This window comes from Ranitomeya variabilis, chromosome 3 (assembly GCF_051348905.1).
Source record: "Ranitomeya variabilis isolate aRanVar5 chromosome 3, aRanVar5.hap1, whole genome shotgun sequence".
In the NCBI taxonomy this organism is placed as follows: domain Eukaryota; kingdom Metazoa; phylum Chordata; class Amphibia; order Anura; family Dendrobatidae; genus Ranitomeya; species Ranitomeya variabilis.
Window position 1 is genome coordinate 573,446,383 of NC_135234.1, and position 25,203 is coordinate 573,471,585.

Below are 25,203 nucleotides of genomic sequence, written 5' to 3' on the forward strand. Positions count from 1 at the left end.
AAAACGGATACGGCGGCAACTTTTGCCCGATCCGTTTTTTTCAAAATTCGCCGGATTGTGACTGACGGCAAAAAACTGATGTATGAAAGCAGCCTAAAGAGACCTATTTCAGTTTGTGTTTTAGACCTCAGTGTAAATTACGGTACTACTTAAGCCCTATGTGCTTAGTACAGCAAGTAACAAACTAGTGTACTTTGTACCCCTAAGATGTATGAAAAGCACAGTAAATAAATCACCTGGACATCTTCCTTTGTGGATATCTATGTGAAGTGTGTGAGGTTTGTTCTCTTGAACAATACTTTGTATAAGACCAAGTCATGGCAACCAGTAAGGTGAAGGTGACTGGATTAAGGATTTAGCCTGCGCTATTGAATAAATAGATTATTGTAAGAGGCTTTGGGCTTACTCGCTAGCAGAATCCAAATTAAAAGCTACTTGGCGTTTATAATGGACAAATTGCTACTTAATATGAAACATAATTGCAGTATCCGTTATTATCACTATTGTAAGGTTTGATGTAGAAAACATTATTTAGGCTGAAAATGTAAGTATGTGTAATGCTGTGGAGACTGAAAGAAAATAACTGGGGTAGAGGAAACTTTCATTAGAAGGAATCTGTCAGCTCTATGCACCCCCAAAACTGCGTATTTGTTAATATTGCTCTCTAAAGTTAGAGATAATGTCATCTACTGATGCAATGTGCTGCTCCCTGACTGAATACAAATAACTGCTTTATTTTATGTACAAATGAGATTTAAGTGCTCTGGGTGTATCAAAGCACTTCCCATGTCTCTGCCTTTCCTTCTCTATTCCCCGCCCATCCCCACATCCTCGCGCTTTATTGATAGCTCAAATGCTGTGTAGTCAAGACAGTGAGCTGTCAGACAAGCAGGGGAACGTGAGGCTGGGCAGGGAATAGCGAAGGGAAGACTTCGGAAGTGCTTGGGAAGTGCTTTGCCATGCTCAAAGCACTTCAACCTCATTTGCATATACATTTCAAACTGCATTTTTTTAGACAGCAAGTAACAGATTGCTTCAGTAAAGGTGTGATTGGCAACTTCTTTCGGAGAGCATCATAATGACCACATAAAAAGTTTGGGGGGAAAATGGTGAATTGTGCTGACAGATTGCATTTAAGTTTGCTCTTGGCCCCACTGGAGCACATTCCTATGCCTATAGTGCTTAGAAAGCATTCTTAATGAAGTTGCTGACCTTTTGGGAACATATTTTTTTTTCTTGAAATTCATGTACGGTAATTAGATCTAAAAATCATTTTTGGAACTTGCTTTCATTAAAAATGTTGCAGTGTTTGTCTTTAGAGCCCTGATGATGCTGGCTGTAGTAGGTGTTAACTGAAAATCTCTCAGTCAGTCCGCAATCATGATCGGATTGATAGTTTTTAAAGGGGCATTTTCTGCAAGGTAGTGATGAGCCTTGTTAAAAAGGCTTGTTTAATGACTATTCATCATAGACCTGGTGATCCCTGGGTCTGGAGGAGGAAGCACTGTCAGTGCTTTCTAATGGGTATATACAAGCCCTGGTTCAGCATTTTTTATACAGCAATTGAGAAGGTAATAAACCATGACAGCTGTTTCCCCACCACCACTGCTGCACAATTTTCCTGCAAGATGCTTTCCATTGTTGTTTTAGATCATCATTGAAGTGTAAAGTGTGGACTGCACAGATGTTTATAGTCTATGGCCCATCCAGAAATAGGATATGTGTCTTTATTAAGGGGGGCTTTGCTCACAGAATTCTGTGGGGGTGTGTCTACCGACAATCTTCATTCTGTGCAATAAATAAAAAGGCCCATATCTCTGGAACCATATGAATTCTCTAATAAAAGAAAACAAATGTAATACTAAGGGGATCAGCGGGAATAAAATAATAGGAAAAACACTGTTAAACTGGTCACTTTTGACCTGGTGACAGATTTCCTTTATAACAGTGTATTTGTACCACGCTCAAGAAAGGTGTTGTGGATTCGGCAGGTACAGTATCACCTAATAGCTAGTTTCAACTATGGCATATAAGCCATAATAAGACAAGAAGATAAATGAATAACTTTGTAATAGAAGTAACCTTCTTGCATTAACCCCTTCATGATGGAGCCCTTTTTCGTTTTTGCGTTTCTGTTTTTCGCTCTCCTTCTTCCCATAGCCATAACTTTGTTATTTTTCTGTCAATATGGCCATGTGGGGGCTTGTTTTTTGCTGCACGAGTTGTACTTTTGAACGACTTCATTAGTTTTACCATATCGTATACTCAAAAACTGGAAAAAATTCCAAGTGCGGTGAAATTGCTACAAAATGCAATTCCACAACTGTTTTTGGGATTTTTTTTTTTACTGTGATCACTAAATGCTAAAACTGCCATTATGTAGAACAACAAATGGCGGTTTGGAGAAGAAGCGCTAGGGACCGTCTCAATGAGGAGGAAATAAGTGCGCAGGTACCCGCAGCTCCAGCCGGATACCCCACAACGGGGGAGAAAAACTTACAGGAACTTACAACAGGAACAGAATAGCCGGTCTCAGGAGCACACAGTGAGAGCACAGAAGAGCTTCAGAAGAAAACGGCGTACGCCGTTGAAACGCGTTGTGGTTTTACCCTAACTGGTGTCTGTGTTCTCCTTTTGCGCTCCTGAGACCGGCTATTCTGTTCCTGATGTAAAACTGCCATTATGATTCTCCAGGTCCAGGACCCATAACGTCTCAATTTTTCAGGATCTGGGGTTGAATGAGGGCTTATTTTTTGCATGCCGAGCTGACGTTTTTAATTTTACAATTTTGGTGTGTATTTGACCTTTTGATCACCCGTTATTGCATTTTAATGCAATGTTGCAGCCACCAAAAAACATAATTCTGGGGTTTAGACTTTTTTCTCGTTACGCTGTTTACCGATCGGATTAATTATTTTTATAGCTTGATAGATCGGGTGATTCTGAACATGGTGATAGCAAATATGTGTATGTTTGATTTTTTTTTAATTGTTTCATTTTGAATGGGGCGAAAGGGGGGGTGATTTGAACTTTTATATATTTTTTATATTTTTAAAACATTTTTTTTTAAACTTTTGGCATGCTTCAATAGTCTCCTTGGGAGACTAGAAGCTGCCATAACCCGATCGCCTCTGCTACATACAGGCAATGATCGCCTGTATGTAGCAGAATTGTTGAGTTGCTATGAGCGCCGACCGCCATCAAAGGGAGGGACAGGGCATGTGCAGTACATGTATGGGGTTAAATGTCTTGCATTTATCATCACAACTTTTGTATATCAGTTTAAGCTTATTATATTATAGTGTGATTGTAAATGGAGTAGCATTGATCATCTTCATAGTAGACATCTATTTGGGTACATATGTATAGCTATAATTCTGTAAATTGTATTTCGTTAGTGTACACACTTTGCATGGTAACATTCAATAGTAATTTATTAATTTTCTATTTTTCAGGGTATTACACATATTGATCACTTTGGTTTTGTCTGCCGTGAAAGTTTGGAGCCTGGCATAAACCAGTATGTTAGCTATGTCTTCCAGTGTGCCACAGAAGCCTTGGTGAGTAACAAGCAAAGTATTATTAGTGGCCATCTAATTATACATATTCTTCACAACACCCATTATAATGATAGGCTTAACAGCTGCCGTTATAATGCCTCATATCCAGAAACTTAAATTATAGCACCACTGCAGCGTTTTTTTCAGGCCTGGAGTGGTGCTTAAGTGTAAGTCCCCTGCCCCTGGTCATATACTTACCCTCCGCTGTCTTCACTGTTTTTCAGCACCAGCCAAGTCCTATGGCGCCATCTTGTGAGCATAGCTTCTGAGTAGCTGGAACTCAGAAGCTACATCACAAGCTCTCAATGCAAGTCTATGAGAGCCAGAACAAGGCCAGAACGTGACTCTCATAGACTTGTATTGAAAAGTGACCTCTGCACAGCTCAATGAAACACTGGAGCAGCCGGGCAGGTCACAAACGGCAGGAGACAGATTGGAGCGATGGTGAAAAGAGATGAAAATGCCAGAAGGTGAATATCAGACAGGGGCCTGGGGACTTGGATTTTAAGCACCACTCCAGTGGTGAAATAAAAAGAAAAATGCTGCAGGGAGATTTTCATCAATGGAAAGATAGAGATTTAAAGTTTAAAGTCCCAATCCAACATTTTTTTTAAATTTCACAATCAGTTTGGTATCCGTAATGTACGTTTTGTATGTGTAAAATACTTACCAGTCACGGTTTTCTGCCATTACCAGTGCTGCTCCAGTCTTTCTCCACAGTTTTGTGGCTGACGCTTTTTCTTGCTGGCTCACACTAAGAACTGTTGTTTCCTCTCTTAGGCCAGGTTCACATTGCGTTAAAGCAGGCCGTTCAAAGCATAGCGTTGACGGGCTGCGTTACCGCTATAGCATACACGCCATCGCGTTGTGCTATACCGCTAGCGCAGATGATTCATCTGTGCTAGCGGTGACGGAGCCTCAGATGCTGCAGCCCGCATACAAGGCTCTGTCACTGAATGACGGCACATCGCTAGCGCATGCCGATTATGGCATGCGTTGGCGATGCGCCCGATAATAGGGGTTAATGGCAGCGTTAACGGACTGCGTTACACCGCGTTATGCCACTGTCTAACGGACTGCATTAACGCAATGTGAACCCACCCTTAGGCTGCGGTCACACTATCAGTATTTTACATCAATATTTGTAAGCCAAAACCAGGAGTGGAACAGTCAGAGGAAAAGTATAATAGAAACATATGCACCACTTCTGTATTTATCATCCACTCCTGGTTTTGGCTTACAAATACTGAGCAACTGCTGATAGTGTGACCTAAGTGTAGGTCAGCCTCGCTCTGAGTCTCACAGACTTACATTGAGAAATGGCTTCCTGTTCACCCAACAAACACTGGAGTGGTCAGGCTAGTCACAACTAGCGGTCTCATGATCGAGGAAAGGAGCGGAGCAGCAATGGCAGAAGATGGCGACTGGAACTTTACTACACACATGGAACATATATTATTGATGCCTAGGAGATGATCACATTAAGAAGCTCCGTAGTGGAACTTTAAGACTAAGGTTGATACAGTTTGATTGGACATCTACATCAGCAAAAGGCTGTTTCAAGTTTTATACAGGATTTTCCAAGCGGGGACCAAGTAAAAAAGACCTACGGTACATCAGTAAGGATAATTATAGAGGCACTGAGGAGGAGACAACACTCTGTTTTAAAGGGGTTTTCTAGGATTTGGCATTATGATGGCCTTCTGTGGTCTATATTATTATATTACACATCAACGTTGTGTAATATGAGTTTTCTCTATCGCCTCTTATTGGGGGACACAGGAACCATGGGTGTATGCTGCTGCCACTAGGAGGCTGACACTATGCACACAAAAAGTTAGCTCCTCCTCTGCAGTGTACACCCCACCGACTGGCATTATACTCTTCAGTTTAGCTTAGTGTCAGTAGGAGATGGACACGGGTCTTTTATTAGACCCCTATGTACCTCAATGTGCGTCGTTTTTCTTTTAGGTTCTCCAGAGAGATACAGGGTGAACAATCACACCTGTAATCCCACAATGCGGACTATGAGTACAGCGTGTACTGCCACCCCGTATCCTCATAGATCCCTCAGCAGGACCATGATCCTAGCACACAAGAGTGCTTAGAAGTCCGGACCTAGCTCCATCCCCCACCCACTCGCCCACCAGAGCCTGTCGGTTGGAGTAGACAAGGACGTCCATCACAGCTCCCTGGACGTCTCATTCCCCTCAGGTTAGTAACGACGTGGGATGTTTAGGTGAGTATTTCCCACTCCCATTCCCAGATTACTCGCAGTGTGGGGGAGAAGAGGTCCATTTTTACCTTTATTTTCATTAGGGATCCCACGGGCAGAATCGCATCGCGCGGCGGCCTTTCAGGCTGCCGCGCTCCCTCCTGAGTTGCGCCGTTTTTTTTCCGCCGTGAAGGCCGACTAGCGACGCTGGATCTGTCTCCTTCTTCGGTGGCGCAGTGCTCTCCCTGCAGCCGCACTGCTCGGCGGCCGCAGTGTCCCCATTTTCAGTGCGACAGCCTAACAGGCTGCCGCGCCGCTTCCCCCTGCGGCCACACTGCTCGGCGGCCGCTATGCGCCCTGTGTCTGCGCAGCGGTCAGGCTGCCACGCTGCTTAGTCCCTGCGGTGCACTGCTCCAGCGCGGCGGTTCTCTTCTCCAGTGGCGCCGGCCTCTAAATTTAGGTCCCGGCTTCGGCCGGGGCCTACTTCCGGCGCCGCATCTCTGCCACTTCCGGTTTGCTCGGGCGGGCTTTTCTCCCGCCTGACAACCTTCTCCCCGCATTCTCCACCCACCAGCGCCATCTTGGTGCTCCTGGGCGCTCAGCAGACTCCGCCCCCCCCACTTCGCTGGCGCCACACATCGCCTCTCCTCCACCTTGCAGAATGCGCAGTCTACCGTTTTCCTGCGGTTCCCCTTCTTGTATTGTGGCAGAAGCTCATATCGCCTCCCTGTCTAAAGACTTCCCCGAAGGTCCACACGCAAGCCGGACAACTTCCTCCACCTGGATCCCGTTTCGTCTGCCGTGAGTAGCTCTGCTCTGCAGACTGACACTCACCTCTGTCCCTCTGTCCCCTAACCCTCTGGCATTTCTTCAGGGACCCGTAAAAATGTCTACTTCTAAAGGAAGCCGCTCTCGTCCCCCTACTTCTTCCTCTTCTGCCTTAGTCAAGTACTTTGCATGTTCGTCTTGTAACTGCAAACTTCCCTCAGGTCAGTCCTCCCCACTCTGTCAGGCCTGCAGCAACCCGATTGTTCCCACCGCCCAGGATCCCCCGGCCGATCCGCCCGAGAGTGATACCCCCACCCCAGGCTGGGCTTCCTCTCTCTCACAATCGGTGGCCGATCTAACACAGGTGTCTCAGACTCTGGTGTCCGTGCTGGATCGTTTACCTCTGCAGACCCCCGCAGTAGCCAGCGGGTCACAGGAGCCTCCGTCCGAGCCCTCCATTATAAGCCGCAAAAGGTCCAGACATGAACGCCGCTCTGAGTCCTCTTCCCGCTCCATCTTGCCACACGGTCCTTCTCTGCGGGCGGCTTCCTCCCGGTCCTCCTCTTCTGAGTCAGGCGAGGCATTCTCTGATGATCCTTCGGAGGATATTTCGGAGCTGGATTCTAACGAAATTGCTAGCATGAGGGATATGGTTCAGAACCTCATTGGAGCAATAAATCAGACCTGTGGCATCAAGGATTCCTCTACGGAACCCGCAGATCAGGCGGTTTCGTTTAGACGGACTAAACCACCTTCCAAGTTTTTCACTCCGCATCCTGAATTCGAGGAGATCATGACCAGAGAAAGACAGAACCCGACCAGACGCTTTCAGAGGGGAAAGCGCCTTGGCGTTTTATATCCTTTTTCTCCAGATATTACCACAAACTGGACTGTCTCTCCCTCGGTGGACCCTCCAGTCTCTAGGCTATCCACCAACACGGTCCTCCCACTGTCCGCCGGAGCATCTCTAAAGGATTCTAACGATAGGGTTATAGAATCCTTTGCGAAATCAGCCTTTGAAGCGGCTGCAGCTACTCTATGCCCGGCCTTTGCTTCCACTTGGGTTTCAAAATCCATATCCAAATGGGCCAAACAGCTCCGTCGGGGCATCCTGGACGGGGCTCCTCCCGGACAGCTGGCGGAGTTTGCCGACCAGATTTCTCATGCCAGTGAATACCTGGTCTCCGCCTCCCTGGACGCTGTGTCTTGTGCGGCTCAGGCGTCCAGCAATGCTGTTGCTATCCGTCGGACCGTTTGGCTCAAAGCCTGGCAGGCGGATTTGTCTTCTAAAAAATCCCTTACCAGCCTGCCTTTTCAGGGTTCACGACTCTTTGGTTCTAAGCTAGACCAAATCATTAAGGACGCCACCGGGGGCACAAGTTCTCTTCTTCCACAGTCGAAACCTCGTCGCCCTCCTCCTAGACAGCAATTTCGGTCCTTTCGGCCTTTTCGTTGCTTCGCGGCGTCAAACTCCTTTTACCAACAGCAACAGAGGCCACAGGCCCGTCAAGAGAAGAAGTCGGTATCCTTTAGACCCACTCCTTCCTGGCATCCCCGCTACTCCCAGGGTAGATCTTCCAGGCCCAGGACCGGAAGATCCACCTCCGGGTTTCTTCGCAGCCATCGCTTCTCTCCTCAAAGTCGGGGTGATCGTTCCCGTCCCAGGAAAAGAACGCTTCACAGGTTTCTAGTCAAACCTTTTTGTGGTGCCGAAAAAAGATGGCAAGGTTCGTCCCATTCTGGATCTCAAATTGCTCAACAGGAGAGTTCGTCTGAATCACTTCAGCTTGGAATCCCTTCGTTCAGTAATCGCTTCCATGGAGGCTCAGGAATTTCTGTGTTCCATAGATATTCAGGTGACAGAAAGGCATGTGCACAGCAACTGAAAGGTGCATGGGTAGGTTCCCAAACCGTAGTAATCAATTCAACAAAACCCAGCACTCAACTTTGCGGTGAGAAACTGAAAAGAATTTATTGATCCCAATGCGTGATAAAGACGTTTCGGTCCCTACACGGGGCCTTCATCAGTAACGTACAGAGGGATATGTGGTAAGGAAAACGGCTATGGAAGCATATGCTACTGGCTTCCATAGCCGTTTTCCTTACCACATATCCCTCTGTACGTTACTGATGAAGGCCCCGTGTAGGGACCGAAACATCTTTATCACGCATTGGGATCAATAAATTCTTTTCAGTTTCTCACCGCAAAGTTGAGTGCTGGGTTTTGTTGAATCCATAGATATTCAGGACGCCTACCTCCATGTTCCGATATTCTTGGGACATCACCGATTCCTGCGCTTTGCGGTGCTCCAGGAACACTTTCAGTTCATCGCCCTGCCGTTCCGTCTTGCAACCGCTCCCAGGGTTTTCACGAAGATCATGGCAGCGCTTATGGCCATCCTGAGGGTCAGAGGCCTGGTTCTGTTCCCATACCTCGATGACATCCTCATCAAGGCTCCGTCCTTTTCTCAGGCTCACGAAAGTCTGTCCATCGTTCTCGACACCCTAGCCCGCTTCGGGTGGCTGGTCAACCGGAAGAAGTCCTGCCTAATTCCTTCTCAGCGCATTGTCTTTCTGGGCATGCTCTTCGACACTCGTCAGACCAAAGTCTCCCTTCCCGAAGTCAAGAGATCTGTCCTTCATCGGGACATACGCTTGCTCCAGGGTCCTCGGCCTCCCTCCTTCCGTTCGGCCATGAAGGTTCTGGGGAGAATGGTAGCAACATTGGAAGCGATTCCCTTCGCCCAATTTCATTCGCGACCTCTTCAGCAAGCCATTCTGTCCCAGTGGGACAGGTCTGTCTTCTCCCTGGATCGCCTGATCCGACTCCCTCTCCGGGTCAAACGGTCTCTCAACTGGTGGCTGACGTCACCTCTCATCTCCCAGGGCAGGTCCTTCCTTCCAGTTCACTGGCAAGTGGTGACGACGGACGCCAGCCTGCTCGGCTGGGGTGCGGTGTTTCGCCACCTGACTGTTCAGGGTCGTTGGTCGGCGCAGGAGTCAACTCTGCCAATCAATGTCCTCGAGATTCGGGCCATTTTTCTGTCCCTTCGTCACTGGGAAAGGATTCTCAGGGGCCTTCCAATCCGAATCCAGACAGACAATGCCACGGCTGTGGCTTATGGCAACCATCAGGGGGGGACTCGGAGTTCCTTGGCCCTTGCCGAGGTATCCGAGATCCTCCTCTGGGCAGAGGCAATGGTTCCGGTGATATCCGCGGTGCATATCCCTGGCGTGGAAAATTGGGCCGCCGACTTCCTCAGCCGCGAGGGCCTCGCGGCAGGGGAATGGTCCTTGCATCAGGAGGTCTTCCATCAGATTTTCCTTCGATGGGGGACTCCGGATGTAGACCTCATGGCATCCCAAATGAACAGGAAGGTTCCTCGGTTCGTCTCCAGATCCCGCGATCCTCTCGCAGTGGGCGTCGATGCTCTGGCCATTCCTTGGTCGCAATTCACGCTCCCCTATCTGTTCCCACCCCTTCCTTTGCTTCCCAAGCTGTTGAAAAAGATCAAGGCGGAAGGGGGTGCCGGTCATTCTCATCGCCTCGGATTGGCCCAGGAGATCTTGGTTTGCGGATATCGTCAACCTCCTTGCGGACGCCCCCTGGCGCCTTCCAGACTGACCCGATCTGCTGTCTCAGGGTCCGATCTGCCACCCGAATTCTCAGTCGCTCAGTTTAACGGCATGGCTGTTGAGACCGCAATTCTAAGGGCGTCCGGCCTTTCGGACCGGGTGATTCACAGTATGATCCAGGCTAGGAAGCCTTCGTCTTCCAGGATCTACTATCTTATCTGGAAGTCTTACTTCCGTTGGTGCGAGTCGAACAACGTTTCACCCATGTCCTTTTCCCTGCCTTCCATTTTGGCCTTCCTGCAGGCAGGACTGGATTCGGGCCTTGCTCTTAGTTCCCTAAAGGCCCAAGTTTCTGCGCTCTCCATCCTTTTTCAGAAGACGTTATCTTCTCGGCCACAGGTTAAGACCTTTCTTCAAGGTGTAGCCCACGCTGTTCCTCCGTACAGGGCCCCGGTGGATTCATGGGACTTAAATCTTGTGCTGGATGTTCTGAGGGGTGCCCCCTTTGAGCCTCTCAGGGAGGATTCCCTGTCACTTCTATCTTGGAAGGTGGCCTTTCTTGTGGCCATCACTTCTATGCGCCGCGTCTCCGAGTTGGCGGCCCTTTCTTGCCGACCTCCTTTCTTGGTTATCCACCAGGACAAGGTGGTCCTCAGGCCTCCGCCTTCCTTCCAGCCTAAGGTGGTTTCCACCTTCCACCTCAACGAGGACATCGTACTACCTTCCTTTTGTCCAGCTCCGACTCTGGAGAGATCGTTGAACAAGCTGGACCTCGTCAGGGCAGTGAAGATCTACCTGACTAGAACGGCCGCCTTCCGGAAGATGGATTCTCTTTTCGTCATTCCTGATGGCACGCGTAGAGGCCTGCCGGCTTCCAAAGCGACTATTGCTCGCTGGATCAGAATGGCTATTCTGGAGGCTTACCGGGTCAAGAACAGAGTGCCCCCTTCTGGGATAAAGGCTCACTCTACCCGGGCAGTTGGCGCCTCCTCGGCGGGGCACCACAGGGCTTCCGCCCTACAGCTTTGCAAGGCAGCAACCTGGTCTTCCATCCACACATTCGCCAAATTTTACAAGGTCCATACCTATGCTTCGGCGGACGCCAGCCTAGGCAGAAGGATCCTGCAGGCGGCAGTGGTGAGTTCTCTGACCTGATGGAAGTCGGTTTTTCCCACCTCAGGGACTGCTTTGGGACGTCCCATGGTTCCTGTGTCCCCCAATGAGAGGCGATAGAGAAAACAGGATTTTTGGTTGCTTACCGTAAAATCTGTTTCTCGGAGCCTCCATTGGGGGACACAGCTCCCTCCCATGTTAGTTTTCGCTGTTCTGTTTTCTATGACTGTTCTCATGTTTACAGTTCTCATGTTTGTGGTTATGTTTCAACCTTTCTCATGTTTGTGGTTATGTTTCAACCTTACTGTTTTTTCTCCTACTGCTTTCTCACTAACTGTAGAGTATAATGCCAGTCGGTGGGGTGTACACTGCAGAGGAGGAGCTAACTTTTTGTGTGCATAGTGTCAGCCTCCTAGTGGCAGCAGCTTACACCCATGGTTCCTGTGTCCCCCAATGGAGGCTCCAAGAAACAGATTTTACGGTAAGCAACCAAAAATCCCGTTATCTGACAAGGATGCAGCCAGGAACAACACAAATAAAGGCACCAGTATCCTTGGTGTGCCATGTTACTCAGAAGTCTGTATGTGTATATGTCTTATAAAATTGTGGAGGACTGTTTTGGACCATTTAAAGAGGACCAATAAACCCATATTTCTGTAATTGTTTTTTTCTATATTGCTTCCCATTTATCAGGTGGATGAAGTCATGCTGACCTTAAAGCAAGCATTCAGCACTGCTGCTGCTCTGCAAAATGCCAAGACGCAGATCAAGCTATGTGAAGCCTGTCCTATGCATGCTCTGCACAAACTCTGTGAGCGAATTGAAGGTATGAGAGCATTTTTCCTGAACAGGACAGCATAACTAAAACCTGCTCATACAATAAGAGGTGTCACAAAGCCCTGCACATGTCCGCTCCTAATAGTCCACGGGATTGAGTAGATGATCTTCTAAGCGATTAAATTGAATGATCTATTGTGAATTGGCAGACAAGATGTCAGGGTAATTGTAAAAAAATCGTTCATTTTCAATTGAATGTCATTCATTGTGTTCAGACAAATTTATCATACAGTATCATAAAAAGATCACAACATTTCTATGTATGTTGCACTATGTATAAGCAAACAACAATAGAAGTAGTTTAATTAAAGTATACATGGTGAGAATAATTTATGTATCCATAGATACTAGGAAATTTTCAAGAAGAAATGTCTTGAAAAGCATCTGTTTTACAAATTGTGTGGTTTTACCATAGCGTTGATGAATAGTTGAGGGTCGTGAAAATGTTCACCTCTTAGTTTTAGTTCTTTTCTGCCTGTTCATTTTTGCTAATGGCTATGTCTTTCTCTCCTAGGACTGTACCCACCCAGAGCCAAGCTGGTAATACAGCGACAGTTGTCTTTGCTCTCTGATAATGAGCAAGCAGACATTTTTGAAAAAGTCCAGGTTGGTATCCTTTTGTTTTATTATGCTTATAACCAAACATATGTCACGGTACATAGTATGTATGCCGGCTACGAAAGAAATAATATTTGGTTGTATCAAAAAATACTGTGTAATCTGTCAAGGCACAGAAAAACATTGCACTCCACTGAGTATTTCTACTTCTGACTCATCAGTTGACGATGAAGCATAGATAGACGTGCTATTAAAAATGTGTAATACATTCAGCAAATTATTACATTGACATGTAAAAGTTCAAGCACCCCGGTCAACTTTACTGTTATTGTGAACATTTAAGCAAAAGGCCTAAAGTTAAAAATGACACATTTCCTTTGTATTTTTAGGCAAAAAAATATGGTTGTTTGTTTTTTTTCATTTTAAAAATTACAAAAAAGAAAATGGGCTGATGAAAATGTTTGGGCACCCTAGGAGATTTATGTGCTCAGAAACTTTGACCAACGTTTCAGACCTTAGCCTGTTAGGGTTATGGCTTGTTCACTGTCATCTTTAGGAAAGGCCAGGTGATGCAGATTCCCCAGCTTTATAAAAACCCAGCTTCCTTTAAACTTGTGCCAAAAAACAGCAGCCATGGTTTCTTCTAAGCAGCTGCCTAACACTCAGTATAAGGTCAGGAAGACCAAGCAACATTTCAGTGAGACCTGCTCGTAGGATTCCATGAGAGGCAAATCAGAACACCCGCTTGACTGCAAAAGACCTTCAGAAAGATGTAGCAGACTCTGGAGTTGTGGTTCATTGTTCTCCTTTTCAGAGACACTTGCACAAATATGGCCTTCATGGACTAGTCATCAGAAGAAAACTTCTCCTGCATGCTCACCATAAAATTCTACATCAGAAGTGTACAAAAGAAAATGTAAACAAACATTTTGGAAACAAGTCCTGTGGACTGATAGGCTGTGTGCCCACATTGCGTTTTTTATGCGTTTCCACCTCGTTTGTTGCCGAAGCGGAAACGCTTAAAAACGCATTCCCATGCAATCCTATGGGATTCCGCAGTTGCTGTGCCCATGCTGCGGGTTTTCCCGCTGCGGAATCGCATAGCGGTAAAATCCGCAGCATGTTCATTATTTCTGCAGAATTTCCGCCACCATAGGATTGCATAAACACTCACTTTACGCATGTGGCTATGCCCACCATGCGTAAAGTGAGCGCTTCATGTGCGGTTGGTACCCAGGGTTTGGAGGAGAGAAGACTCTCCTTCAGGCCCTGGGTACAATATTCCTGCAAAAAAAAAGAATTAAAATAAAAAACAGAGATATACTTACCTTCTGATGGCCCCGGAGTCCTCCTGCCTCTCAGCGGTGCACGCGGCGGCTTCCGTTCCCAGGTATGCACTGCGCGAATCACCTGAGATGACATGACAGTCAAGCGACTGTCACGTCACAAAGGTCCTTCGCGCAAAGCATCTCTGGGAACAGAACGTAGCGGGAGCGCCACTGAGGAGATGGGGGGCCGTCGGAAGGTGAGAATAACCATATTTTTTATTTTTTTTATTATTTTTAATATTCTATCTATACTTGACAAGTATGACCAACCTGTCAATCACTTTTCCAAGCGATGCTTCAAAGCGCTTGGAAAACGCAAGCATTCTGCAAGCCTAAAACGCTTCTGTTTTGCGGGAAAACGCATGCAAATTCCGCATGTGTTTTACCTGCAGCTGGGAGTTGTGGAAATGCTGCGGATACTTTGAAGAACCTAGAATATAAGACATTTTCAGTTGTTTCACACTTTTTTGTTAAGTATATAATTCCACATGTGTTAATAGTTTTGATGCCTTCAGTGTGAATTTACAATTTTCATAGTCATGAAAATACAGAAAAATCTTTAAATGAAAAGGTGTGTCCAAACTTTTGATCTGTCCTGTACAACAATCAAAAGCTGCAAAAACTTGTTTTTTAATATAGATCTATGGGAGAGGTACATGTCCTGTGTAGTTGGGTCTCCCCAGTGGACCTGTAAAACAGGAGCTCTCTCTGTGGTGATTGCCTTATATGGAATCTGACAGCAGGTTTTTGCTATGTAATCTGAGGACAGCATGAGGGGTTAAAAGACACATTTCAATTATGTGTCACATGTCAGGCTGTCTGCTGTTTACTGACACTGAAGATTTTATCTCCTGGTGATTATCATTGCCCATGTTACAGCAGCGCATGCAAAGTAGTCCGACTCCGCCTCCTCCTGCAGTAAGCAGCTCACCGTCTATAGACAATGTAAATACAGAGCCTTGTGTGGGCACGGTTAGCTTTGTCACTCAGCCAAGCACTCCTGTATTTTCTATGGAGTGCAGCAGATTGACATGTAAGTGGCAGGATTGCTTTCTAATTTCTGATAGATTTCAGTTGGTGTCATGACTTTCCATGGCTTTTTGCACCTCTCTTTCTTCATGTGTTCAATACCTTTTCCATGTGTCATTTCTCAATATTACACATAACATCATGTATGGACATCTATGGTCTGATTTCTTTGCCTGTGTGGATTGGATGGGTTTTTACTGAGATCTGGTTAGAATTTCATATCAAAAACACCTTTAAAAATATATTTACTTAGTAAATTGACATGTGACATGTTCAATTCTTGTTTCACCCGCTGTATATATTCATTCACTTGTCAGAAAATGAAAGCGACCAGTGACCAGGAGGAGAACGAGCTTGTCATACTTCACCTAAGACAGTTGTGTGAATCCAAGCAGAAAACCCATGTTCATATCGGAGAAATGCAGACGGTAAATGATGCTCATTATGATTCTTAACCACTCTGCCATGTAGGACTCCAGGAGGGTGGCCAACAAGACTTTTACTCCCATATTGGATGATGGCCACGACATATAAATAGGAAGATATAAATAAGCAAATATTCATCAACATGAAGCTGAAAGGGAAACTCCAGCCTTTGCCCATAAGACTAACGGCACATAAGCGTTTCTTCGGTCTGTGTGTTATTCATGTGTGTGCAAGAGACCGAGTATGGTCCGCTGTTAGCCATGGTGTTAGTGTACATGGACTATTTTCCACAAAGACCTCAGGTCCATGTGAGAAATGTCAGGGCAGGTGATAGTGTCATCTAATTTATGGAACAGACTAGTGCATGTAAATGCCGGCAGCCCCTGCACCCATCCTCTATCTGGACAGGCACACTGTGGTCGTCACGTGAGCAATTCATGGGTTCACAAAGTTCACGGATCATCTGAACTTAGGCTGGGTTCACATTGCGTTAATGGAAATGCGCTGATGGCATCCGTTACATAGCGGCACTAACGCTATGCAACGGATGGGTTAGCGCACCCATTGACTGCAATTATGTAGCGCATCGCTAACGCATGTCATAATCGGCATGCGTTAGCGAAGTGCCGTCATACTGTGACGGACCCTCGGACACGGTCTGCAGTGTTTCGGGGTCTGTCTCCACTAGCGCAGATGGAGAATCTGCGCTAGCATGATTGCATAACGCGATCTTTAACGGCACTTGCGCTAATGCATGAGTTGAACTGACTGCCCTAACGCAATATGAACCCTGCCTTAGTCTTACTGAGGTACATTTTGCTTGGTTTTATGTGGCAGTTTCCCATCAATAATCTTTCTCTCATTGATAGTTTTGTAATTTTCAGGCTTTCTGTGAGGAAAATCATCTGATCATGTACTGACCTTCCCGTTGAACTTGTGCCTTTACATAGCGTACACTGAGCCGGAGTGCATTTATTACATGGCGCACGCTTAATAATAAACTTGTTACCTTTTAACCTCCTCGCCTTCTGTGATCATGTGCGATACTTTGCCGGCTCAGTGTAGACCGTGCTTGACATCAGGGCCGGCTCCAGGTTTTTGAGGGCCCCGGGCGAAAGAGTCTCAGTGGGCCCCCCCCCCCTTTAAAATATATCACGATTCATGATGCCCAGATACAGCGGAGAAATATAGGTATAGTACAATGCCAGATTTCACTTCTTACATGAGTGATAGCTATTGTAAATTCTGCAGTGTATATATACAGGGGAGAGGTACTGTGCAGTGTATATATACAGGAGGAGTGGTACTGTGCAGTGTATATATACAGGAGGAGAGGTGCTGTGCAGTGTATATATACAGGAGGAGCGGTACTGTGCAGTGTATATATACAGGGGAGAGGTACTGTACAGTGTATATATACAGGAGGAGAGGTACTGTGCAGTGTATATATACAGGGGAGAGGTACTGTGCAGTGTATATATACAGGAGGAGCGGTACTGTGCAGTGTATATATACAGGGGAGAGGTACTGTACAGTGTATATATACAGGAGGAGAGGTACTGTGCAGTGTATATATACAGGGGAGAGGTACTGTGCAGTGTATATATACAGGAGGAGCGGTACTGTGCAGTGTATATATACAGGAGGAGAGGTACTGTGCGGTGTATATATACAGGAGGAGCGGTACTGTGCAGTGTATATATACAGGGGCGACGTACTGTGCAGTGTATATATACAGGAGGAGTGGTACTGTGCAGTGTATATATACAGGGGCGACGTACTGTGCAGTGTATATATACAGGGGAGAGGTACTGTGCAGTGTATATATACAGGAGGAGCGGTACTGTGCAGTGTATATATACAGGAGGAGAGGTACTGTGCGGTGTATATATAGAGGGGAGTGGTACTGTGCAGTGTATATATACAGGAGGAGTGGTACTGTGCAGTGTATATATACAGGAGGAGTGGTACTGTGCGGTGTATATATACACGAGGAGTGGTACTGTGCAGTGTCTATATACAGGACAGGAGGAGTGGTACTGTGCGGTGTATATATACAGGAGGAGTGGTACTGTGCAGTGTATATATACAGGAGGAGTGGTGCTATGCAGTGTATATATACAGGAGGAGTGGTACTGTGCAGTGTATATATACAGGAGGAGTGGTACTGTACAGTGTATATATACAGGAGGAGTGGTGCTATGCAGTGTATATATACAGGAGGAGTGGTACTGTGCAGTGTATATATACAGGAGGAGTGGTACTGTACAGTGTATATATACAGGAGGAGTGGTACTGTACAGTGTATATATACAGGAGGAGAGGTACTGTGCAGTGTATATATACAGGACAGGAGGAGAGGTACTGTGCAGTGTATATATACAGGACAGGAGGAGTGGTACTGTGCAGTGTATATATACAGGACAGGAGATATGGTAATGTGCAGTGTATATATACAGGACAGGAGGAGTGGTAATGTGCAGTGTATATATACAGGACAGGAGTGGTACTGTGCAGTGTATATATACAGGAGGAGTGGTACTGTACAGTGTATATATACAGGAGGAGTGGTGCTATGCAGTGTATATATACAGGAGGAGTGGTACTGTACAGTGTATATATACAGGAGGAGAGGTACTGTGCAGTGTATATATACAGGAGGAGTGGTACTGTACAGTGTATATATACAGGAGGAGTGGTGCTATGCAGTGTATATATACAGGAGGAGTGGTACTGTACAGTGTATATATACAGGAGGAGAGGTACTGTGCAGTGTATATATACAGGAGGAGAGGTACTGTGCAGTGTATATATACAGGACAGGAGGAGTGGTACTGTGCAGTGTATATATACAGGACAGGAGGAGTGGTACTGTACAGTGTATATATACAGGAGGAGAGGTACTGTGCAGTGTATATATACAGGAGGAGAGGTACTGTGCAGTGTATATATACAGGACAGGAGGAGTGGTACTGTGCAGTGTATATATACAGGACAGGAGGAGTGGTACTGTGCAGTGTATATATACAGGACAGGAAGAGTGGTACTGTGCAGTGTATATATACAGGAGGAGTGGTGCTATGCAGTGTATATATACAGGACAGGAAGAGTGGTACTGTGCAGTGTATATATACAGGACAGGAGATATGGTAATGTGCAGTGTATATATACAGGACAGGAGGAGTGGTAATGTGCAGTGTATATATACAGGACAGGAGTGGTACTGTGCAGTGTATATATACAGGAGGAGTGGTACTGTACAGTGTATATATACAGGAGGAGTGGTGCTATGCAGTGTATATATACAGGAGGAGTGGTACTGTACAGTGTATATATACAGGAGGAGAGGTACTGTGCAGTGTATATATACAGGAGGAGTGGTACTGTACAGTGTATATATACAGGAGGAGTGGTGCTATGCAGTGTATATATACAGGAGGAGTGGTACTGTACAGTGTATATATACAGGAGGAGAGGTACTGTGCAGTGTATATATACAGGAGGAGAGGTACTGTGCAGTGTATATATACAGGACAGGAGGAGTGGTACTGTGCAGTGTATATATACAGGACAGGAGGAGTGGTACTGTACAGTGTATATATACAGGAGGAGAGGTACTGTGCAGTGTATATATACAGGAGGAGAGGTACTGTGCAGTGTATATATACAGGACAGGAGGAGTGGTACTGTGCAGTGTATATATACAGGACAGGAGGAGTGGTACTGTGCAGTGTATATATACAGGACAGGAAGAGTGGTACTGTGCAGTGTATATATACAGGAGGAGTGGTGCTATGCAGTGTATATATACAGGACAGGAAGAGTGGTACTGTACAGTGTATATATACAGGAGGAGTGGTACTGTGCAGTGTATATATACAGGACAGGAAGAGTGGTACTGTGCAGTGTATATATACAGGAGGAGTGGTGCTATGCAGTGTATATATACAGGACAGGAGGAGTGGTACTGTGCAGTGTATATATACAGGACAGGAGGAGTGGTACTGTGCAGTGTATATATACAGGACAGGAGGAGTGGTACTGTGCACTGTATATATACAGGACAGGAGGAGTGGTACTGTACAGTGTATATATACAGGAGGAGTGGTACTGTGCAGTGTATATATACAGGACAGGAGGAGTGGTACTGTGCAGTGTATATATACAGGAGGAGTGGTGCTATGCAGTGTATATATACAGGACAGGAGTGGTACTGTACAGTGTATATATACAGGGGAGTGGTACTGTGCAGTGTATATACTTCAACAGCCGCCCAGCCCAGGCCCCCAGCACCTGTCCTGTATATATATTATATACACTGTATCTATACAGGCTGTGCTGGGGGCCTGGGCTGGGAGGCTGCTGTAGTATATATATATCAGCTGCAGCCGCCCAGCCCATGGCCGCCCCAGGTCACCCAGTCCCAGACTGTCAGAACATACAGCGATATAGCATTGCACTCACTCAGGTGCTGGTAGGAGCTCCGTCTCCTCCATAAGTTCAGGAGTGCACACAGTCAGGAGATTCAGAGCAGGAGAACTCTCCGCCCACAATGTCACGCTGGCTGTGTCCTTAATTAACCCCTATGTGTGCCTGGCCCTGCACTGACAGTGAGAAGATGCTTGTGCCAGCGCAAATTGAAAGGGTAGAAAGGGTTAAAGCAGCCAGATGGCTCTATGACTGTGTGAGTGGGCCCCCCTGTCTCGTCAGGGCCCCGGCAATTGCCCGGCTAGGCCGGGTGTTGACGCCGGCCCTGCTTGACATGCTCGTCTTAGGGTCCGTGCCCACGATCAGGAATAGCAGCGTTTTGCACTTGCGCTGCTTTGAAAACGCTGCGTTGTATGATACGAGCACAGTGCATGAGATTTATAGGAATCCCATGCCCACTGTGCTTCTATTTGATGCTGCGTATACTCCCCCGTGGTGCAGGTTTACGAGCTGCAGCGTGTCAGTTTCTGCTGCGGAGACACTAGTCCCCACAACAGAAATGTCCACAATAGAAGGTACATGCGGATTTACCTGCAGGCTTAGAACACAGCGCTTTGGACACAGCAAAAATACGGTGCTAGTCCTGATCGTGGGCACGTAGCCTTATGTGACCAATTGTTTCCTTAGTCCTATTGCAGTCTTTGTGAATGATGGCTGCTGCGTATAGGGACAGCATTCCTTCTATTCATCCTCGCAATGTACGGCTAAATCTCTGCCTATGGCTTCACAGCTGGGCTCATATCACACTTCATTAAATCTGAGCTCAGGACATGATCCATGAAGAAAAAGGCTCGGATCTGCTTCCTGATTTTGTGAATATTGGTAGAAGCATTTAACGATTTAAACATTGATAATTAGATCGCACCAAATTAGTATCTAGGTTTATCTCCCAGCATGTATTTGTGGCCAGGCGAAGACTATCACAGGCTTTGTCTGCTTAATGAGAAAGTACATACGAAGAGGCTTTTCAACATATTAACTCCAGTGCTTTAAAATTGATTCCTATAACTCTAATATAAAACAAAACTAGTTTATCAAATTTGCTTCATGTTTCATGCAGTAATTATACTAAGTTCATTGCCTACAGCTCACGGTTCTCGGCCCGGTGACCAGACTGTGCATGTTTATACAGTAACTTCCCCATTCACCTGAACGGACCGTGCAGAAATCCATGCATATTTATACTCCAGAAACCCTATTCAAATGAATGGATGTGTCTTTTTTTGTGAGCTACTTTTGTTACTACCACTACATGCACAAAATATATCTACATCGATAAACATGAGAGGTATTAAGAAGCTAAGAGTTACCACTCCATATAAAGTAATTCTCCCAAAATTGAATCCCATTTTTTTTTTTTGCAGATGTCTTCTGTTTCCACCATAATAACTTTTTGTCCTTGGTTTCAGAGCTTATCAAGCAGCTCAATCCCGGAGAACTCTGCCCCTAGTGGTCGCTTCAAGCTAGATATTTTGAAGAACAAGGCTAAGAAGTCCTTGACCAGCTCTCTAGAAAACATCTTCTCAAGGGTATGGGTGAAAGAACCAGGATCATGTTATATGTTTCTTTAATTACATACTTTTTAGGAATTGCTTTTTTACAGAGATGACAGATAATAATCTTAAGTATATTGTACAGGGGCGGACATACCGCACTTGCAGCCAGTGCGGCTGCATCTGTGCCCGGAGGTGGAAGGGGACCCCTTCCGGGCGGCTAACACTGAGGGCAATCTGGCCTGCTTATCCGGCCCCAAGACTCCGGGGGGGGGGGGTCCTGACCAGATTGCCCTCATGTGCGGCGGGTGGGGAATGATCCCTGCAGCTCTGCTGCCTAAAGGAGAAAATTGCAGCAGAGCAGAGCTGCAGGGATCCGTCCTGCTTCCTACCCGCGCTCCATTTCTGACACAGCAGAGCGGCTAAATTACGTCAGCATTCAGCGCCGGCTGTGTCAGAGAGAAAGCTACCAGCGACAAAGATCCTGCGACTCCAGGGGACGTGCGGAAAGGTGAGTGGTGCTGTGTGTGTGTGTATGTGTGGCTGCAAGGACCGTGCGAAGAGGTGAGTGGTGCTGTGTGTGTGTGTGCGTGCGGCTGTGGGGGAATGTGCAGAGAGGTGAGTGGTGTGTGTGTAGGTGGTGGAGAGGGAAATGATGAGGGTGAAAGAAATGATAGAGGTGGTGGAAAGGGCAATGATGGAGGTGGTGAGGGAGAAGGCAATGATGGAGGTGATAGAAAGGGCAGTGATTGGTGTGGTGGGGGAGAAAGCAATGATAGAGGTGGTGGAAAGGGCAATGATGGAGGTGGGGGGAGAAGGCAATGATGGGTGTGGTGGGGGAGAAAGCAATGATAGATGTGGTGGAAAGGGCAATGATGGGGAGGGGGGGAGAAAGCAATGATGGCTGTGAGGAAAGGACAATGATGGGGTGGTAGGGTAAAAGGCATTGATGGAGGTGGTGGAAATGGCAATGATGGGGTGGTGGGGGAGAAAGCAATGATAGAGGTGGAGGAAAGTGCAATGATGGGGGTGGTAGGGCAAAAGGCATTGATGGAGGTGGTAGAAAAGGCAATGATGGGGTGGTGGGGGAGAAGGCAATGATGGAGGTGATGGAGAGGGCAATGATGGGGGTGTGGTGGGGACGAAGCAATGATAGAGGTGGTGGAAAGGGCAATGATGGGGGTGGTGGGGGAGAAAGTAATGATAGAGATGGTGGAAAGGGCAATGATGGGGGTGATGTGGGGAGAAGACAATGATGGGGGTGATGGAGGGAGAAGGCAATGATGGAGGTGATGGAAAGAACAATGATGTAGGTGGTGGAGAGGGCAATGATTGGAGTGGTGGAGAGGGCAATGATTGGGGTGGTGGAGAGGGCAATGATAGAGCTAGTGGTGAGGGCAATGATGGGAGTGGTTGAGAGGGCAATGATGGGGGTGGTGGAGAGGGCAATGATGGGGTGGTGGAGAGGGCAGTGATGGGGGTGGAGAGGGCAATACTGGGGGTGGTAGAGAGGGCAATGATGGGGTGGTGTCACGGGAGACCTAGGTAGGCACTTGCTAATAACCCGGGCCCCTGCGATTTCCCTCAGACTAGGGAAACCCTGACTGACCCTCTCCCAGAGTTTACACTGATGGTGTGCATGTCTGGGCCTCCATCCTCACCCTGTCTCCTGTTTCAACCCTAGGCTGAAAACTACCACCCACCACCCAGTGAAGAGACCACACACCAGTACCCACAGTTAGCACAGACAAGGATAACGGAAAAATATGCACCACGCCGCAGTCACACAGGAATACACTATAAGTGCACAGGGCAAAACAAATACAAATATAGGAAGGAGAAAATAAGACAAAGGGAAATACACCACCAGATACGATACTCCAACTCCTAGCTCACCACTCCAGACTGAGATAACCAAGCACAAGACAGAAGCTATAATCGGCGACGCCCAATGTTCAGAAGAACTATTTAAAGGCAGTGGGCGTGGCCCAGCTTCCAATCCGAGCCCCAGCTAAATTAACCCCGGACCAGCTAGATAAAATCTAGCCGACGCCACTGAGCGCATAGTGGACAAAAGCGGAATTACCGCTGTCTGTCGGACGCCCTAGTGTGAACAGCGTCCAACATGACAGGTGGTGGAGAGGGCAATGATGGGGGTGTTGGAGAGGGCAATGATGGGGGAGAGAACAATGATGGGATGCAGGAGGGGAGGAGGACAATGAGGTGTGGGATTGGGATGGGAGGATGGAGAACTTTTAATGGACTTGCAAACAGGTTGAGGGGAGGAAAATAAAATATGGATGTAAAATTAATTGGGTGGTGGAGAAGGATGCTAAGCCCCTGATAGCGTCCTACCCCATCTCACAATTAATTTTGATGCTATCATGCTATCCGGGACTTAAAATTTATTGGGGATTGAGAGAGGAGGCGATAAGTTGCATAGGACCCTTTATAATTAATTGAAAGGTGGGAGAAGACACTGTCATAGACTTGTAATGAATTGGGAGGTGGCAGAGGATGCTCTGTACCTGATAGCGTCTTCTCCCACTTCCAAATTCATTTTTATGCTATCAAGGACTTATAATGAATGGGGGGACACAGGACAGGGACTAAGGCTATGTGAGCACTTTCAGGATTTGCAGGAGAAAATTCTGCTGCATATCCTAATGTGTTGGCAGGAAGAAAGTTGCGTAAAATATATTTATTTTTTTCCACATTTTTCCCATGCTTTACTTATTTTCTCCCATTAGTATGGGTGAAATACACTGCAAGAATTGACATTATGCAAATTTTAATCTGCTGCAAATCTGCAAGGAAAAACTAAGCAGCTTGTGCATGAGACTAAAGGGATCTCATTCAGTTTGCTTGTACTGTAAAACCTTGCATATTTTCCATGTTCACATAGCCTTAGGCTGGGTGCACATGTTGCGTTTTTTTCGTGCTAAAACTGCATTAAAAAACTCATACATATGCATCCTATCATTTAGAATGCGTTCTGCAATTTTTGTGCACATGATGCGTTTTTTTCCGTGAAAAAAAACGCATTGCGGTAAAAAACGCAGCATGTTCATTAATTTTGCGGGGTTTTTTTTCGTGTTTTTCCCGCTATATAAAGCATTGGGAAAGCTCCGGAAAAAAACGTAGTATATAACAGCCCACACACGCAGTATATAACACAGCCCACGTAGTGTATAACACAGGCCACGTTGTGTATAACACAGGCCATGTAGTGTATAACACGGGCCACGTAGTGTATAACACAGGCCACGTAGTGTATTGCACAGCCCGCATAGTATATAGCACAGCCCACGTAGTATATAGCACCGCCCACGTAGTACATTGCACAGCCCACGTAGTACATTGCACAGCCCACGTAGAACATTGCACAGCCCACGTAGTACATTGCACAGCCCACGTAGTATATAGCACAGCCCACGTAGTATATAGCACAGCCCACGTAGCATATAGCACAGCCCACCTAGTATATTGCACAGCCCACATAGTATATTGCACAGCCCACGTAGTATATTGCACAGCCCACGTAGTATACTGCACAGCCCACGTATATAGCACAGCCCACGTAGTACATTGCACAGCCCACGTAGTATATTGTACAGCCCACGTAGTATATAGCACAGCCCACGTAGTATATAGCACAGCCCACGTAGTATATTGCACACCCACGTAGTATATTGTACAGCCCACGTAGTATATAGCACAGCCCACGTAGTATATAGCACAGCCCACGTAGTATATTGCACAGCCTACGTAGTAAATTGCACAGCCCACGTAGTAAATTGCACAGCCCACGC

At 46.5% G+C, this 25,203-nt stretch overlaps 1 protein-coding gene across 2 annotated transcripts in view; it reads left to right on the forward strand.

Moving 5' to 3' along the window:
• The window catches only part of TBC1D4 (TBC1 domain family member 4), a 208,737-nt gene that overhangs the window by 124,933 nt on the left and 58,601 nt on the right, over window positions 1-25,203 (forward strand). For both annotated transcript variants that reach the window (XM_077297240.1, XM_077297242.1), the window contains 5 exons: window positions 3,456-3,560; window positions 11,926-12,058; window positions 12,584-12,675; window positions 15,302-15,412; window positions 21,308-21,427. In XM_077297240.1, coding sequence (XP_077153355.1) covers window positions 3,456-3,560; window positions 11,926-12,058; window positions 12,584-12,675; window positions 15,302-15,412; window positions 21,308-21,427 — 561 coding nt within the window. The remainder of the gene's footprint in view (window positions 1-3,455; window positions 3,561-11,925; window positions 12,059-12,583; window positions 12,676-15,301; window positions 15,413-21,307; window positions 21,428-25,203) is intronic.